Raw genomic sequence first — 12,996 nt, 5'->3', positions numbered from 1 at the left:
TATAGGTTCTCTATGGGGAATCTGCATAGGCAGTCAGGATGCTGCTGCTATGGCAGCCCCTCAGAACCCTCAATCTTATCGCAAGGGATCCAAAGAGGGGTGGGGCAGATTAAACCCCAGGATGCTGTGCTCAATAACAATCACAGCATCCAGGTGGTTAATTCAACAAAGTCAGAATATCTTCTGACTCTCAGTAGCAAAATGTGAAAACCCGGCAACTCACTGAAGCAGCAATTTTGCTTAAAATTTAACTTTTAATGAAAACTCATAAAAAACAATATATACATATATGGACAGAAAAAAACTGTTTTTTTTTCTGTCCATATATGAATATTTTGTGCTGCAGTGAGTTGCCGGTTTTCCACATTTTCACATTTTGCTGCTCAAATTTCGCTCAAGAAGTCCTGAGTGTACCGTGCACCCCGAAGGCAATGATAAATAACATACGGAATAATGAAGAGAGGTGAGCTCAAACTGTTTCTTTTTTATCTTCTGACTCTGGTGGCCGGTCCCAGTCCTTGACTGTTTAACACAACCGAGTGCCATAAGTAGTGCCTCAGGCACAGCTCCTGCACCCGTAGCTTTACAGCGCTGTGCTATTAGGGTGCTAAGTGTTAACTATAAACTCAGTGCGATGAAATAGTATATATGCGATGTAAAAGTATAGAGCTTTAAGGGGTTAAAGAGTATAATAATTTGGATAAACACAAAAACACACAACTCACAGTAGAAGTGCTACAGTGCCCCATCAGATGATGGATCAGATGCTTTTTAATCCTTTTGTGATATCTACTGTACTATGAGGGAGCCTTCACACGGAGTTTACGCTCCGCTCATTCAGACGCGTAAACACGTGTCAAAGTGACCGCTGTAAAACACAATGGGAGGCTTTTAAACTCATTGATTTCAGTGTGTAGCGTGCGTAAGACCGGCACACATTGAAGTCTATGGGATTGTGTTTTACAGCGGTCACTTTGACACATGTTTACATGTCTGAGCGGAGTATAAACTCCATGTGAAGGCTCCCTTATGAGGGATTTCAAGTATTTAAATATGGCAGCCCATCAGGAGATCAGTGGCTGACATAGGTATGGGGTCCACATTGCTATGCAACAATGTTGAATATCAATTCCCGCACTGATCTCGTGCATTAAACCCCCTGACACCTCGGTCAATCATGACCAAGGCTCCATTTTGCGGTGTATCGCTAACCCCAGAAAAAGATCTGGTGATCCTATAAGGCTGAGTTCACACAGAGTTTTTTGGTCAGGATTTTGGTCAGAAAAAATCTGCTCAGTAAAATTTGTGTGGCGTTTTTAACACTTTTTTTAAGTGTATTTTGAGACGTTTTATAGAGGCGTTTTTGGAATGTGGCCATGAATTATCCTCGCGGATTTTGAGTCGTTTTTTATCAATTCTACGTCAAATAGCGTGTCAAAATCTGTGTCCAAAAACCTCGAAGCGGATTTTATGCCTGCCGTTGACTTGCATTGATTTTTTCAGGTGGAATCCACCTGAAGAATGGACATGTCGCTTCTGTTTTCCACTAGTGGAAAAAAATTACGAGCGGATTACATAGGACTCTATTGTGAGGCGTTTTTTGCAGTTGGATTTTGAGGCAGATTCCACATCAAAATCCTGACCAAAAAAACTCTGTGTGAATTCGGCCTTAAAGACAAGTATTGACTTGGCTGTTAAAGACTTCTATTACAAGCAGCTCTAGGCAGCCTGTAAAAGAAGGACTGCAGTTTTACAATGCATTTCAATGCATTTGCATTGCAGTGATTTGTATTAGTGAACAGAGGTCTAAAAAAAAGTTAAAATTAAACAAAAAAATATAAAAAATATCTAAAATTTTATAACAATTCAAAATTTAAAGAGGACCTTTCATGTCCCTGGGCACACGTAGTTTTATATACTGCTAGAAAGCGCACTGTCGGCTTTCTAGTGGTATATAAAACCACATGTGTCCCCCTTTCCTTAGAACACATGCAAAAGTATAAAAATTAAGTTAGGTATCTGAAAATGCTTGTTCTATAAACTTCTAAAAATATTTTTCCCATACAGTGAATGCCATATCAGGAAAAAAAAAAAATCGTTTTTTCATTGTTCTACCTCCCATAAAAATTGGGATAAAAAATGATTACAACAATAGGCATTCCTGAAATGGTATAAAAAAAAAAAGTAAATCTGTCCCTGCAAAAAAAAAAACCCAAATCCCTGTACATGAAAATATAAAAAAGTTGAATATGGCGAATTCAAGAATTTTTATATTTTTTGAAAAACAAGGCTCGTAATATTGTCCCATAATTGCAGCTTCTCTCTAATTCTGATTAGATTTTAATTCTAATTCTGATTTTTTCCAGCTTTCTAATACATCGTACAGAATATTAAATGGTACTATTATGAAGTACAAATTGTTCTGCTAACATTAAGCCCTTATACAGCTCTGTGAACAGAAAATAAAAAGGTTATGGATTTTGGAAGATGGGAAGCAAAAAATGAAAATTAAAAAATTACTGCAGCAGAAAGGGGTTAAACTTGGTGACAGGTTTTCATAAGTCAGTTAAAATAACGTTCCATGTATTACCTGGTTAGTTTTGGAGTGCTGTAAAGTAGATTGCTATCCATAATTACAACCTAATCCTTCTCCATTTTAGATTCTCCAGATAGTAATCCAATTACACTGTAAATAACATGCATGTTTTTGGCCCAAAGTGTATTACTATTCATTTATTAACATACTGAACTTCATAATCTATTTTGTTGTATATGATCTTCAAACCAATTGCAACATTTGCTATTCACATCAATTGCTTTTTAAAGTGCATTACCTAAAACATAGCATATTAGATCTGGTTATATGTTAGAAGTAATAAAGCATATCTTACCTTGAAACTGAGTAAACTTTATTGTGCCCATTCTTTCTCCATTTCTAAACACAACTTGCCCCTAAAAAGAAAACACACTCATAAGAGTGAAGAATAGCTTATGTTGTATATTAAATAACATATCAGTTTTTCATTTCAGTACAACCCTTTGAAAGTGCCCTGGGGTGTCTGTAACCAACATATTAGCAGCATATAGCAAATCCTGTAAATTGTGAGGTGGAATTTTCACAGATTGGATTTGTTTTTCCAGAATGTTCCACAAATGCTTGATCAGAGTAAGATCTAGGGCAGGGGTCGGCAACCCCTGGCACGTGTGTCATATTTTGCTGGCATGGCAGCCAGCCTGTAACTTTCATACACTAAATTGAGACAGAGAGCGTCCCTTCAGTTCTCTGGTAGAGCTTGAGGTGTAGGACACGCCCCCTTCTCTCACTGCCCACCAATCAGAGGTGAGCCTCTCACTGCACAGGATAAGGGCTCCCTGGACCTGCTGCTACAGGTGAGGAGGAGCTCCTGCCATCTGCAGCCCTGAGGAGGAGGAGAGGAAGCAAAGTGAAAGTAAACACAACACCAGGTACGTGTGTGTTACTAACTATTCTTAATGTCAGGCATTTGGGGTTATTACTTTAGTTTTAGTAACTCCATGTGCCTCACATTAATAGCAGTTAACCCCATCACAGAGGCGGATCCAGGGCCGGGCGAGCCGGGCAACCGCCCTAACAAAATGGTCCTGGTCAGCCTCGGCATAGTCGGGCCTGTCACGATTTCAGCTCATCGGCGTCCATCCGCCGATGAGCTGGAATACATACGCGATTAAAGCAGGAGCTGTGAGCTCATGGAAGGTGAGTGATAGAAGGTGAGTGTAAGTGTTTGTCTTGTATTAAATATTAAGGTGGAACATAAGGGGGGCCATGAAACTGGGGGGGGCAAATGAAGTGGAGGGGGGGAACGGCATGACACTGGGGAAGATGAAGGGGGTGGGGAGAGAGCGGCATGAAACTGGGGACAGAGATGGAGGGGGCCCAAAGAAACTGGGGGGCAAATGAAGGGGAGGGGGGAACAGCATGACACTGGGGCAGATGGAGGGGGGGGGGAGAACAGCATGACACTGGGGCAGATGGAGGGGGGGAGAACGGCATGACACGGGCAGATAGAGGGGGGGAGAACGGCATGACACTGGGGCAGATGGAGGGGGGGAGAACGGCATGACACTGGGGCAGATAGAGGGGGGGAGAACGGCATGACACTGGGGCAGATGAAGGGGGGGAGAACGGCATGACACTGTGGCAAATGAAGGGGGGAGAGAACAGCATGACACTGGGGTGGATGGAGGGGGGGAGAACAGCATGACACTGGGGCAGATGAAGGGGGGGAGAACGGCATGACACTGAGGCAGAGACGGGGGGGACATGAAACTGTGGGCAGATAAAGGGGGAGAATGGCATGAAACTGGGGACAGAGATAGAGGGGGGGACATGAAACTAGGGGTAGATGAAGGGTGTATATGAAAATGGGGAGAGATGGAGGGGGGACATATAATTTACGGGTGACTGTAGGAGGATTATACTGTGTGGAATCACATGAAAAATGAATGAGAATGGGTGGAGTCAACATAAAAGTGGGCGGGGCCTAATTTGCTGCAGCGCGCTGCACGTAGGGCCCCGCCAAAGTCAATTGCCCAGGGCCCCGCAAACCCTGGATCCGCCACTGCCCCATCATGTCCCTCACATTAACCCCTGTGTGGCTCACATAAGGATTACCGATGTGTAAGACATATGGGGGTACTAATAAAGGTCCTATATAATGAAGATATTCACTTATTACCTCCATATGTCTCACATATCAGTGTTTCCTTATGTAAAGCACACAGGGAGTTAATGTGAGGGACATGATGGGGTTAACTGCTATTAATATGAGGCACATTGAGTTGTTAACCTGCAATGCACATGACCAGACTCTTTATCTACAACTGTGGATAAAGTACAGACCTATATATTTCAATTGACCCATATATACAGCCATTCTTTTTGTGGCTGTGTATCTGGGCCAAATTGAAGAGCTGAAAACTATGGAGCAGGTCCTATATGTGTCCTATACATCCCCTATATCTGTCCTGTACATCCCCTATATGTGTCCTATACATCCCCTATATCTGTCTGCATTTGCAGCCCTGTCAATTCATTTTTAATGTATAGGTCAGTGAAAACCACATCCGTGCCATTTGTATGCAGGAGGCGTAAGGCTGAGGCCCCACGTTGCAGAAACGCACCGTTTTTGTTGCAGATTTTGATGCGGTTTATTTCAACCAAAGCTAAAAATGGCTACAGAAGGAATGGGAAATATATAGGGAGCTTCTTATACGTTTCCCTTCTGCTCAATCCACTCCTGGCTTAGGCTCAGAAAAACACAGCAAAATATGTAGCATAAAAAGCTGTGTTCCAACAATGTTGGGGCCTAGGCTAAAGCCCCACATTGTAGAAACAGCTTTTTTTCATTGCAGATTTTGCTGTTTTTTTTTTTTTTTTTTTTTTAGCCAAAGCCAGGAGTAGATTGAGCAGGAGGGAGACATATAAGAAGCTTCATATATACAGTCCTATGAAAAAGTTTGGGCACCCCTATTAATCTTAATCATTTTTAGTTCTAAATATTTTGGTGTTTGCAGCAGCCATTTCAGTTTGATATATCTAATAACTGATGGACACAGTAATATTTCAGGATTGAAATGAGGTTTATTGTACTAACAGAAAATGTGCAATATGCATTAAACCAAAATTTGACTGGTGCAAAAGTATGGGCACCCTTATCATTTTATTGATTTGAATACTCCTAACTACTTTTTACTGACTTACTGAAGCACAAAATTGGTTTTGTAACCTCACTGAGCTTTGAATTTCATAGCCAGGTGTATCCAATCATGAGAAAAGGTATTTAAGGTGGCCAATTGCAAGTTGTTCTCCTATTTGAATCTCCTCTGAAGAGTGGCATCATGGGCTACTCAAAACAACTCTCAAATGATCTGAAAACAAAGATTGTCCAACATAGTTGTTCAGGGGAAGGATACAAAAAGCTGTCTCAGAGATTTAACCTGTCAGTTTCCAATGTGAGGAACATAGTAAGGAAATGGAAGACCACAGGGACAGTTCTTGTTAAGTCCAGAAGTGGCAGGCCAAGAAAAATATCAGAAAGGCAGAGAAGAAGAATGGTGAGAACAGTCAAGGACAATCCACAGACCACCTCCAAAGAGCTGCAGCATCATCTTGCTGCAGATGGTGTCACTGTGCATCGGTCAACTATACAGCGCACTTTGCACAAATAGAAGCTGTATGGGAGAGTGATGAGAAAGAAGCCGTTTCTGCAAGCACACCACAAACAGAGTCGCCTGAGGTATGCAGAAGCACATTTGGACAAGCCAGTTCCTGTGGACTGATGAAACAAAGATTGAGTTGTTTGGTCATACAAAAAGGCATTATGCATGGCGTCCAAAAAAAACAGCATTACAAGAAAAACACATGCTACCCACTGTAAAATTTGGTGGAGGTTCCATCATGCTTTGGGGCTGTGTGGCCAATGCCGGCACCGGGAATCTTGTTAAAGTTGAGGGTCGCATGGATTCCACTCAGTATCAGCAGATTCTTGAGAATAATGTTCAAGAATCAGTGACGAAGTTGAAGTTACGCCGGGGATGGATATTTCAGCAAGACAATGATCCAAAACACCGCTCCAAATCGACTCAGGAATTCATGCAGAGGAACAATTACAATGTTCTGGAATGGCCATCCCAGTCCCCAGACCTGAATATCATTGAACATCTGTGGGATGATGTGAAGCGGGCTGTCCATGGTCGGCCACCATCAAACTTAACTGAACTTGAATTGTTTTGTAAAGAGGAATGGTCCAAAATACCTTCATCCAGGATCCAGGAACTGATTAAAAGCTACAGGAGGCGACTAGAGGCTGTTATCTTTGCAAAAGGAGGATCTACTAAATATTAATGTCACTTTTCTGTTGAGGTGCCCATACTTTTGCACCAGTCAAATTTTGGTTTAATGCATATTGCACATTTTCTGTTAGTACAATAAACCTCATTTCAATCCTGAAATATTACTGTGTCCATCAGTTATTAGATATATCAAACTGAAATGGCTGTTGCAAACACCAAAATATTTAGAACAAAAAATGATTAAGATTAATAGGGGTGCCCAAACTTTTTCATAGGACTGTATTTCCCATTCCTTTTCTAGCCATTCTTGGCTTTGATGGAAAAAAAACACAGCTAAATCTGCAATAAAAAAAGCTTCATTTTTTGTAATGTGGGGCCTCAGCCTTAGAGTGATTCTATTGGGTGGTGACACTGTAACTAGATGCAATTATAGCCAAATCCAGTTCCTGGGCACCAGTGCGGCCACTTTGTTGAAAGTGTGACACCGATTAATTCCTGGGGTTTTGCTGTTACTGCACCACCAGGAACTAAAAGTGACTGAAATTAATCTGCGTTTCACTTAGGGAGCGTTCACACTACCGTCGGTGTCTGACGGCTAGTGTCCGCTGCTAATGTCTGTTCAAAATTGTGCGCGAACATTAGCAGCGGACACTAGCTGTGTCTGTGACATTTTGCATTGCTTTAAATGGACATCGGGTGTGTTCTTTTACTGTCCATGGTGTCCTACATGTCGGGTCTTGCTGTCCGCTTGAAAAGTCGGACATCTTTGGGAACGGACAGTTAAGGACACCCACGGACAGTAAAAGAATGCACCCGCTGTCCATTTAAATCAATGCAAAATGTCACAGACACAGCTAGTGTCCGCGCAAGATTTTGAACAGACATTAGCAGCGGACACTAGCTGTCGGACACCGATGGTAGTGTGAATGCTCCCTTACAGAAAACTGAAGTTACTAACAGCCGAGGACTGGATGGAGCATACAGGTACATTGTGTGTCAGCTCTTTACTGGTATGACCTCACTCTGCTCCCAGTCACATACATTACCACTAATTGTGGGTTACGCATGTACTTACATTGCTTTTAATGGAAAAGAACATGTGTATCGAGGCAAATAGTGGTAAGCGCATGTGGCTTGGATCACAGTATGACAGCACCCCTATGTTGTGGTTTGTGCTATATGACTTTAGTGTAGGTGTCGTCAGCTTTACAATTATTGCCCGGCACTGCGAGGACCTCATCTTTGATTTTTTAATTTAAATCAACACGCCAAACAAAAAGGGTTACCTACCCCTGATCTAGGGGATCTGCAAGCCAAATCAATGTCCTTGGACTATTTTTCTTGTTTTTCAAAAGATCCTCATGTAATTTTTGGAGTATGGAAAAATAATTAGCCTGCTAAAACAGGTAACCTACAGTTCTTGGGTTGGGTTTACAATTCCGTTATGTAGGTGTCCTTTAAAAAAAATAAAAAAATGGACACCTATCATAACAGATATTAACTGATGTTAATGTGTCCATTTTTTTATACTGATCCATTTAATGAATTAATTAATAAAATGGACACACTAGCATCATTGGAGTCAGTTACTGCCAGTTAGTGTCCATTTTTATTTTATACTGTCCATTTGTTTTTTGTTTTGTTTCTGCTTTCTCAGGATGCACAGAAAAAAGCGGACACAAAATAACAGACAGTAACTGATGGCTATTAGTTACTGTCCGTTATAACTCCATTGCCCATAGACTTCAATGTTAAAAAAATAATGGACACTTGCCGTCCATTTTTTTTATAATGGACACAAAAGTCCTGCATGTTGGATTTTTTGTCTGATGGAAAAAAACGGACTTCTGATGGATTGTGTGTAAACGGACACAAACAGACACTAACAAATGATAAGTTGAGAGAGGAACGAATACCAATACATAGAATGGTGTGACTTCTTTACCGCCTGACATTCAGCCTAATTAGGACGACGACAGTTACCCGGGATTATTGGTCAATTAGTCATAAACACGACTCTAACCTTATCATAGACACTAACGGACTCAATATAAAATCCCATTGAAATGAATGGAAATTTTAAAGGATTTCTGATGGTTTAGCTAGTGTCTGTTGCTAAAATATTGTAACGGACAATAGCTACGGACACTGCTGACAGTCACCAGTGGTAGTGTGAACGCCCCCTTAGTTTCCAATGAGGTTTAGGTCCTTGACTCATTCCACAAGACATGCCATTTGGGAAAGGCTCTAACCTAGTCATTTATCACAATTTGATCTTCCAAAGTCACTCATATCTGTATGCTTTGCAACATCAAGGACTATCTGCTCATTTACTGCCAAATATATCTCACCCTGTGATAGGTGCCATTGTAAGCAATGTTATTCACTTTACTTGGCTATACAGAGTTAAACTTAATTGGTTCATTAACAGTTTAGCTACAATTCAACACAATATCACTCAATGCTAACAAATGCCACAATTCACACCTCACCCCACAAGGAGCATGCCCTATCCTTTTCTGTTAGCTTATACAGAGATCATATTGCTTTTAAAAAAGTTGTTTAAGCTGTGAGACACATTACTAGACATGTCCAGCCAATGGGACCAACATGGGAAGACATGTCTGTATAATATATACAGAAGAAGTTGGATCACTCCAGCAAAGAGTCCATGAAAAACAAGTATTTGATTATGTCATTGTAATGTTTTAATTCCACACTATAACTTTATTCACATTTCATTGTGGAAGTGAAACGTTGCACTGTAATTGAGGGGAAAAAAAGCCTTTGCTGTTTCTCACTAGATCTTCACTGTAACTTCTTTATTTGGAGTATAGACTTACTGGCAGCCACCACACATCTTTACAACTTTTATAGAGTACTGCTGACTACTTTCCATGTTTGTATAACACACATACAGTATATGAGCATGCTCCCTGAGTTTATGGAGATAAAAAAAACAGTGCTGTATTCAGTGGTCTCCGTAAGTCACAAACTTTGAATGGCACAGTACCCTGTATGTGTGACTCATTGTTATGGTTCTGTGTATATATTTAAAAATAATATTTTTAACGACAGAACTGCTAGCCTGCAAGGCACTGCAGCGAGGTCCACAGGCCCAGATGGGCGGCTGTAAGGTCTGAACAGTGTGCTACCAGTTAAACTGCACTGGCAGTCACGTGATGTGGTACACAATGTGAAAAAGCTGCAACAACACCCTGCCAGTTAACCTCACTGGACAGGTGCACAGTACAGCTGAAACAGCAAGGCTGCCAAGGGTTAAACTTCACCCCAGGTCAGCAACAAAACATGCCCCTGCAATAGCTAGGAGCTACTAAGTGAGTAGACAGTTAAATGGGCTACTGATTCCCACTGGCAGAGCCAAGGACTCCTACCTAGATCCCTAGAGACTGCTCCTACCATTAACTGGAACCTGGCCCTAACCTGCTGTTTTAAAGGTACATAGTCAAAGTGTGAGCACCAGGCGGGCGTCGGCTCACACCATATAAAGGATAGTCCCCGCCCAACAGGGCGGTGGTCATAATGTCACTGATCATGCTCAGTATGGGCAAAACGGGACTTAGCCTCTGAGCGGAACCAAAATGTCTGAGCATGCTCAGTAGGCAGAAATCTGGACTTACACCCCAGACACTTCACTACCCAAGGCCGAGGGCATGAGTTAGATTGGCCCGCAGGTGGCGCTGTGTGCTGAGAGAGAACCCTGCGGGACCCAATCCTAACACCCATACACCATTCATGGATCTCTGTTCTAGTGATCTTTGGTATTCACAACAGTGGGGCCCACAGTGATCAGACATGTAGGGATAGACATGGTCAAGGGGTGAGAAATCCCCTTTAAGAATTTAGAAACAGCTATTTAGGATATTTTGATAGCTGGTATTAATAAAACCAAAATAACTTCCTGTGTGAAGAGGGTGATGTGTGGCTGATAGGGTTGAGCGATTGTGTTCGGAAAAGATCGGATTCTGATCGGCGATCGAGAAAATTTCACGATCGCCATCGGAATTCCGAACACGATCTTTTTATGTGGGATCGCGATCGGTGATTTTTCCCACAATGCATTGCTTAGCCTTCACACTGAGTATACGATGTATATTCAGTGTGAAGGCTCCGCTGCAGTTCCATAGGAATGAATGGAAGCAGCCGACACACCCCCTGCGCGCCAGCTGCCTTTATTCATTCGAATGGAAGGCTAAACTAAATCTCTAGTAGCTACTTACCTCTAGAGATGGCTGCTACAGTGCCCTCCTTCTTCTTGCCTCGCTGCCCCGCCTCCCAGGTTAGTGTTTAAAGCGCTAGGTAGGCGGGGCTTGTGGCTTAGTGTGGGCGGGTACAGGGCGGGGAGACATGACATCTTCCCTCCCAGTACCCGCCCACACTCTCCTAACCTGGCAGGGAGGGGGCAGTGAAGAGAGAAGAGCAGCATGGAGCAGCAGCGAGGCGAAGAATGAAGGCACGGGGCACAGGACCAGCCATCTCTGGAGGTAAGTGGACACCAGGGGGTAGGATTGCTTTTAAAATCCGATCTCCGATTAATAAAAAAATCCCATTGACTTACATTGGGATCGAGATCGGGTTCGAATGAAAAATGATCGGAAATCGGATTTTAAAATCGATCCTGAAAAGTCAAGATCAGCTCAACCCTAGTGGCTGACAAATTTAGACAAATAGTTCTTGCTGCATGGAAATACAAAGATTGGAAATAAATGTTATTAGGAACAACTTTTGCTGACCAGCCATTGTAGAAGGGTCCTAAGTGAGGAGCAAAGGCTAGAGTGTTTTTCATAAATTCAGATTTGTTGTCTGCCAATGATTCTAGAAACTAAACTGACATTTTAGATATATAAACTTTCCTGCTACAAATATCCACTGCATTTGGATAATAATATTACACTAAGATTACATTAAAATTAAGCTATTAGATGCTACAATTTCCATATAAGGTGTCTTATTGATTAATGTTCAGTACGAACGTTGCCTCAAACCTGAATAAACCACAATGGAACGCATTATGTCAGGAATTAGTGAGTGCATTAACTTTTACTCTTTACTTTGCCATTTATATTTTTGCAGTGTTCACAAAATACATTATTGCATTGCAATACATGGTCATTTCAAAGAAGAAGAAGAATCATTGTAAGCAATTCCATGCTCCACAAACAGTAACAATAGTTACAGGTGCCATATTAAAAATACAACATTGACTACTAGTTTTCTAGCCCAGCAATTTTTTTTTCCTATAAAAGTGGGTTGTCAGGGAGGTCACAAGAGATAGCAAATTACAATGTAAAATCTATTTCTTACCACTTAATAATTTTTTCAACCTCTTTAACAGTCTGTATTAGGTTAACAGTAAGACTAAGGTTCCAAATAGATAATAGTGTCTGAAAGTCTGACTATTTTCAGCAGTCCATTCCCTTGTGGCACCTCTATGTTGAACATTGCTTCGATGGCCCCCATGAAATCAAGGACATTGTTAACTCTGACTATTGAAAGTGAATGAATGTCTACAGCTCTTTCATTTTTATGTCAATCACCTAGCACAGTTTATTTTTTGCTAGTAATAATTGTATTCTCAGGTCACCTTTACACTGGATTCTATTAGTTCATTGTTTATACCCAAACGACTTCCATCTTCCAAGGAAAAAAAATAAACAGGATTAAAGAAAGTTTCTGTTTTGCTTTTAACATTACAGCGAAGACACAAGGAAGGAGAATTCATCTGAATCTTCCATTCTGTCAGAATCCTGATCCTATGATGGCTAATAACACCAGACTAATAGAAGCCAGAGCAAACTTAGCCTAAATTATTTTACCTAATAGTTTTCCCAAATTATGCAAGAAGGGATAAATTCCAAACCGACAGTTTTTTTGCAGTTCTCTTCCTCTCATCATTGCTTTAAAGCTATGCATTGTTGTAGAAGTTTGAGACATTGTTAAATTACGGGGTACAAGAAAAAATAACAGTTGTTAAGCTTGCCACCTACATTTAGTTGTGACACATTTTTGCAATGTTTTTTCCATGGAAGACGCTAAAGATACAGTTGTACATTAATTTTTATTAAGTAATACACTGGTGGCTTCTATTTCATTTAAGTATTTTACAACAATGAAATACTGTGCATACTGCAGTAGAGATCACCT

General features: G+C 41.2%; 1 protein-coding gene across 2 annotated transcripts in view; it reads right to left on the bottom strand.

Annotated features, from left to right (window-relative positions):
• GABBR2 (gamma-aminobutyric acid type B receptor subunit 2) overlaps positions 1-12,996 on the bottom strand; it is a 639,056-nt gene that overhangs the window by 222,534 nt on the left and 403,526 nt on the right. For both annotated transcript variants that reach the window (XM_075270993.1, XM_075270994.1), the window contains exon 8: positions 2,892-2,952. In XM_075270993.1, coding sequence (XP_075127094.1) covers positions 2,892-2,952 — 61 coding nt within the window. The remainder of the gene's footprint in view (positions 1-2,891; positions 2,953-12,996) is intronic.

Source organism: Leptodactylus fuscus, chromosome 4 (assembly GCF_031893055.1).
Source record: "Leptodactylus fuscus isolate aLepFus1 chromosome 4, aLepFus1.hap2, whole genome shotgun sequence".
NCBI classification, from domain to species: domain Eukaryota; kingdom Metazoa; phylum Chordata; class Amphibia; order Anura; family Leptodactylidae; genus Leptodactylus; species Leptodactylus fuscus.
Note: the sequence above shows the minus strand (reverse complement) of the source record. Positions and strands in the feature narration are given on the sequence as shown.